General features: G+C 48.2%; 1 protein-coding gene across 1 annotated transcript; it reads right to left on the reverse strand.

The window, feature by feature from the left end:
- Nucleotides 1-975: 975 nt before the first annotated feature.
- On the reverse strand, nt 976-3,946 carry ZCCHC3 (zinc finger CCHC-type containing 3). The gene has a single exon (XM_028169361.2). The coding sequence runs from the start codon at nt 3,650-3,652 to the stop codon at nt 2,438-2,440; it is 1,215 nt and encodes a 404-aa protein (XP_028025162.2). The 5' UTR covers nt 3,653-3,946; the 3' UTR covers nt 976-2,437.
- Nucleotides 3,947-6,517: the final 2,571 nt, after the last annotated feature.

Below are 6,517 nucleotides of genomic sequence, written 5' to 3' on the forward strand. Positions count from 1 at the left end.
AAGATTCCTTCCAAGGAGGCTCCTTGGCACAGTGCCTGCTAGGAGGAAGGGGGAGGGGACTATGATGAATACAGGCTTTTTCCCCCCACGTCAGGCCTCCAGCACTGTGAGGGAGGGAAACCCGTGGCAGAGGATGGGGAGAGGAGGGGGAGAGAGAGGACAGAGGGAGGGAGGGAAGGAAGGAGGAGGGAAGACTGTGTTTGCCTTGGGAGACAGGAAGGAGAAAGGCTGAGCTGGCTCTGAAAGGCAGGATTCTGAAGAGCCAACCAGGCCTCAACTGTACCAGATCAGCTCTGGAAATACCCTCAAATCACTGAGTCAGAGAATCAATACACTGGGAACATTAATTCTTAGGATCAGATCATCTTATCATCTCAGAGCTAGAAAATCCCTCAGAGGGTTGTGTCTGGAGTCTCCAGGGCTAGCTTGGAGGAGTGAGTCAGCTCTATGGGAAATTTCCTGGACCCTTTCTCTCTTCCTCCCTTATAGTTGGAAGAGATGGCATTTTTTCTAAAGCCCATGAATACTTTGTATCCAATTCAGTACACTTACAATAACTGTTAAGATGATGAAACTGACATCCTACCTCAGTTTTTCCCACTGGTTTGTAATCTCCTGAGGGCAGTCCCTCTCAGTCATGTTAGTACTATTCAGAACTGTGGTCTCAAACCTGGCTGCCCAACAGAGTTGCTAGGGGTGCTTACTAAAAATATTTCACTCACTCCAGTGATTCCGATTGCTCGGAACTGAGTTAGGACTTAACACTTTAGTTTTAACAGTATACTAAGTGATTTTGAAGCAAAGGTTTAGGTAACAACTCCCAAGGGCCTGGGAAAACATAGTAGGTGTTAAGTGTTGCCTGCGGGGCTGGAAATGTATATGCAGGGTAAACAAATGGAGTGTGGGAAGCCTTGGTTGAACTAGGGTCTGTGAACCTATGCATCTAACATTTCGAAAGGAAATAGTGCAGCAATGTTAGCAATACAAAAGATAAATATTTATTCAGAACAAAACTTTAAACAATCGATTTTACATTCTAAGCCACAAGGAAATAGCAAAACATAAAGGAAAGACAAAAACTAAAAGAAAAGCAGTGTACTGTCTTTTCTACTTTAACTTGATAACACTTAGTAGACCCAATGCCCTCTAGCTTGGCCTATTTCCCAAGTACATTTTAGAGTTAACAGCTCATTTGGAATTCCGTTTTTCTCCTGAGAGTCCGGAGGTTGCAGATGAGCTCCAGTCAGCTGCTTCTCTGGGGACGCTAGCTATTGAGGCTAAGATGCAAATGTAAACCTTTCTTTACTCAGGAGCACCTCTATGTCTCACTGGTGGCAATGAACGGGGAAGGGGAAGGCCACAAAGGAGCAGGGCCACTTTAATCCAGATATGGTACCCCAGGGGGCAATGAGTACACCCTGGATTATGTTCCTTTGTCCCTTCCGTATCTCCCAAGTATTCTGAAGCTCCTGCCAAATTTTCTGCTTCCTTCCCCAGATGATTTCTTAGCATTCCTCTGGGCTCATTATTCTGGAAAGAGCAGACTTTCTGGGCCCTCAAGTGTTGAGGAAAATGTTGTGAGGTGTGAGAGGTAGTGGAATGGGCACCGGGCTTGGGGTCAGGGAACTCTACTCTAGGCTAGCTCTGGCACCAGACAGCGATGTGATTTTGACCCAGGCATTTAACCTCTCTGGCCCTGTTTCATCTGTTGGAAAACCAGCGGATTGGTCTAAACCAATTTTTAGGTCTTTTCCAGCAGGAAAATTCTGGATTCCATGATTCTGTGAAGAATGGTTTCTGAGCCACTGAAAGTGCTGTCACAAAGTCCATGCATTTTAATGCCGTAAGAGAGGCCCTTGGCCACCATTCAGAGCTTATTGACTCAGTTTACATACACTTCTAACAACACTGGTTTCACAAATTCTCAGACCACATAGATTAGAAGCAGCAAATTAAAAGGGGACGGGATGAGCTGCAAAAGATAGACACCCTGACAGAAGCCAGGGTCAACAATGTTCTCAATTCAACAAACACTGATGGAGTGCCGACCATGTGCTGGGCCCCTACCTAGCACTGGGGCATAAAGATGAGCAAGGCAGCCGGAGAATGAAAATCCGGGGAGAAGACAAGGGGTGGGGAGTAAAAAGTACCAGAAAAAAAATCTCCAAATACAAAAATGAAAATAAATTTTAAAAAAGGGAGGGGAGACATATCTGCACACTACAGTTCTCGGTCGGTAGTCGTTACTGATGACAGAGTCACCAAATTCAGGAAAGGCTGAAATGGAGTAAACTCAGTTTAGGAAGGCAAAGTGAGATGTCTCTTGTAGTTTTAAGAAGATCTCCTCCAAAAACGATAAAAAATGGTTTAAAAAAAAGTTTTGGCACTTAAGAGGGGTAAGCTGGCTCTGTGTTCACCCTGGCAGGCAGGTGGGTGTTCAGTGTCCGGCCACGCCGGTTAGCTGAGCTGCCACGGAATTGTGAACCGCTTTGGGACACTGGGCAAAGGCGTGTCCTCGTTTGCCACAGAGGTTACACACGATGCCCTTCCGGCAGTAAGGGCTCAGGTGCCCCTCCTCCCCGCACCTGAAGCACCTGTCCTGTGTGCAGCTGCCACTCATGTGGGTCCGGGAACCACATTTAAAGCACGTCTTGGGCTGCCCCTTGTACCAGCTGTAGCCCCTCTCGGCCCCCAGGAAGAAGGCCCCCGGCAGGTGCCTGACCCCGCCCTCCCCCTGGCGCAGCTCGATCTCGCACTTGTACTCCCCGGTCCAGATCCCAAACCTGTCGGTCACTTTCACCGGCACGGCCAACACATCGCAGTGGCGCTTGAGCCAGGTCACGATGTCCTCCACGTCCACCGTCTCGTTCCGGAAGAGGATGAAGAGCGTCTTCAAGCTGGACTTGCTCCGCCCCAGCACCACAAAGTTCTCCCAGCAGTCCTCCTGCTCGCGCTTCTCCTCGTAGACGCGTAAGAATAGGGCCAGCTTCTCCGCCGAGCGGAAGCTCACGTCGAACTCCCGGCTGCCAGGGATCTGAATGACCGCGTAGATGTCGCTCGGGTCCATGCCGATGGAGCGGAGGATGAGCGCGCCCACCACGAAGTCCCGGGTTGGGCAGGCGCCCTCGTCTCCCTGGAAACAGATGCGCACGAGGAAGCGGCCCTTGCCCGGGCCCGCCGCGGGGCCACCCGCCGTCGCCTGCTCGTCCTGGGGGGGCCGCTCGGCCGCGTCTTCGGCCGCGTCGGGCTTGGTCGGGGCCGCCATGGCCTCCGCTTCGGCCTTCTTCCTCCTGCCCGCCTCGGCTGCGCCCTTCTTCTTGCGGGCGTCCGTCGCCTCGCCGGCCGGGTCTCTCCGGCGGCCCTTCGGGTCCCCGCGGCCGGCAGGGGGGAAGTCACCGAGGCCCGGCGCCGCCAGGCCCGCGGGGGCGCTGAGCCCGCCGCGCGCGCCGTTACCGCCCTCCTCCTCCCGCCGCGGAGGCCGCGACTCGCGGAACTCGCCCTTCTTCTCGGCCAGGTTCTTCACCACCTGGGCCCAGCCCATCTTCTCGCGGCCGCCCTCGGCCTCCTCGGCCCGGGCCGCCGGGCGCGCAAGGGACAGGAGCTGCGTCCGCCCCCGCTTCCTCTCCTCCTCCGCGCCGCCGCCGGTGGCCATTTTACCTCCTTCCCAGCATCCTCCACTCGCTCCCGCAGCCAAAGGGCGCCCATGGCGCGCGCCCGCCCGCCCGGGGCTGTGGGGGTTTGGGCTTTTTTTTTTTTTTTTTTTGAAATTCGACGCTTCTCTCCCCCGCCCGACTAAGGTATTTACTTGCGGCGCTCGGCGGTCAGCGGCCGCGGGCCGGGAACCCCCTGGTAACGGCCTGGCCGCGTTTCCGTTAGTGCTCGCTCCAACCCTACCTCCTCGGCACCGAAGTGGGATGCGGAGCTTGGAGCGCGTCCCTGTCCCTCGCGAGGGTTTGGCAGCCTTGGGCCTCGCTCTCGAGGATTTGGTATTTCGCAAGCGGTCCTCGATGATTTCATTCAAGCAGTTTTACTAACGGCCCACAGCCCGAAGGCGGGAGAGAGTTGAGGAAGATTTCGCCCATTTTGTTTTCATTTTTGTACCTTTTCTATTAAAAAAACAAAGACAAAACTTAGACCTTCCTCCTCCCAGAGCAGATCACAATGCATTATTTTTCCAACGTTGGATTATGGACATTTTCAAACATACAGAAAGTGGAAAGAATTTTGCAGTGAACATTTTAACTTTTAAACTATTTTATCTTTCATTAAAATTTTGCTATACCTTATCACACTGCGCCTGTATCCATCACTCCTTATTTTTTGATACATTTCCAAGTAAGTCATACTGAATTATTTTTTTAAAAAACCTCCATCATATTCATGATGACAATTATATTGAGCGCTTAAGTGTTCGATACTGTTCTAAGCACACTGCAAGCTTTATCACATGGAATCTTCCAAAACAATGTTGTAATTATACCCATTTTACAGGAGGCAGGGGCTTGGAGATGGGAGTTAAATCACTTGGCCAAGTGGCAGAGTTAACAGGCAGCCTCCACGCGTAGGTGGCTTATACTTCTTCTACTTCTTTGCTCTGACATTTTGGATAGACTCTTTGGATCAGACTCTCCAGGAAACGCCGTTCGCACAGATTCCCTAACTAAAGTTAGCACTGGACACAATCCTTATTCCTCCCTCATCTGTCTCAACTGGTGCTTCAGAAGCATTGATAAAATTTGGGTAGTTGAGGGGGTGGGGTTAATACCACCTTTTGTCATCTTGTTTTCTTTACCATAGCTGCTTGTGTTTCAGGGTGCTCCAGTGATCTTTCTGGGTTTAGTGAAAGAAAAGGATTGTGGAGTCAGGGAGACCCTAGTTTGAATCTGACTGCTTCAAATCTCAGCTTTGTCACGTGGGGCCAATGACCTCAGTTTTCATAGCTCAATTTGCTCATCCATAACAAAGGGATATTAATATCTACTCTCAGAGGACGAATGTGGGGGTCCAAGGAGATAACCTGTGTCAAAGAGCTTAGTCCACAATGGGTTTCCAGGGAAGGTTATTCTTCCTTTCTGCCGGTGTTGGATTTTCCCCTATTTCTCTTGCAGTTCTGCTTAGCATCTGGGAGTCCCTGTGAGTTCTTAAGATCTTTCCCTTTACTCCGATTCCAGTACTGGTTTCAGGAAGACAGCATCTCCAACTCTTGTGCTATTTGGACCTTCCGATTCCCTCACTTTATAACTCCCGACGTGCTCTCATCCATCCCTTCTCTGCCACACATCCCCAGGATCGTACTGGGATCATTAAGCAGAAGCATCAAAGTCTTAGATTCACACATTCCACTCTTTTATTCTTTCTGCTTGCCTGCTCAGATCTTTCCACGGTGAGGGTATTTACATAGCCAAACAGAACCCTTGTATTTTAAATAATCTCTTTTATTCCTCTCACCCTAACTCCCCACCCCAGGTAACTAGCACACAATCAAATATCTACGAGGCAGGTACCTTAAATAAGGAAAAGTGCTGGGAGAACTGGAGGGCACATATTCTACCTGAAGGGGCAGCTGCTAGTCAACTCCAGCTAATTATCGTTCCCACTGTGGCCAGATTTTCCTGTTTTTAAAGTGAAGCCTAACTCTAGTTTCTTTTTTTTTAAATGGGAAACATTCTTCCTTCTCCTTCTTCGAGGTTGTCTCAGCTATATTTGGATCCTCTGTATAAATTTTAGAACCAGCTTACTAAATTCCAGGAAACCACTTCTGGGGATTTTAATTGGGTTTGCATTGCATTTATACAGAATTGCCATATTGTAATGCTGACTCTCCCCATTAGTGACCCTCCTGGATTTCTCATTTATGTAAGTCTTATTTTATGAATTTCAATAACATTTTATAGTTTTCTTCCTAAAGACTTTGTATAATTTTGGGGGGGATTTATTCCAAGGTGCCTTGGTTGCTGTTGTAAATGGTATCTTTAGAAATCACATATTTGTTTTCGGTATTTAAAGGAAACAATTGAATTTTTTGTATTGAACTCATATCTAGCAACAATGCTGAAATCTTTTAAGATTTCCAATGGCTTTTGGAATCAATTTGCTTTTCTATGTTGACAATCATATTGTCTGCAAATAACGAAGGTTTTTTTCTTTTTCTGTTTAGATCTTACACTTTTCCTTGTCTTACTGCACTAGACAGGACCCCTCATGTCCAACATATATTAGGCATTTTTGTTTTGTTTCTGACTATTAAGATATCTGTTTGTGTTTTGAAAAGGTTTGATCTGTGGACTGGGGTCTGGCTCCATCTCAATTTTACTAACCATATCTTCTTCTATCATAAGATTTTGTTGGTATGGGTATGGCCATTCTTTCCATCAATGCCATTTTTCTCAAGTCAACTTTTGCAGATCCAGGTTTTCTATATTCTCTTTTTACTTTTATTTCTTGTTGATGATCACTATCAGCACTGTGAATTGGATAAAAGACTGAACATTTATATTTATTTCTCACTGAATTTATT

This window comes from Balaenoptera acutorostrata, chromosome 15 (assembly GCF_949987535.1).
Source record: "Balaenoptera acutorostrata chromosome 15, mBalAcu1.1, whole genome shotgun sequence".
Classification (NCBI taxonomy): Eukaryota; Metazoa; Chordata; class Mammalia; order Artiodactyla; family Balaenopteridae; genus Balaenoptera; species Balaenoptera acutorostrata.

Coding starts and splice junctions, on each gene's coding strand:
- ZCCHC3 (XM_028169361.2), bottom strand. CDS start 3,652: ATGGCCACCGGCGGCGGCGCGGAGGAGGAGAGGAAGCGGGGGCGGACG.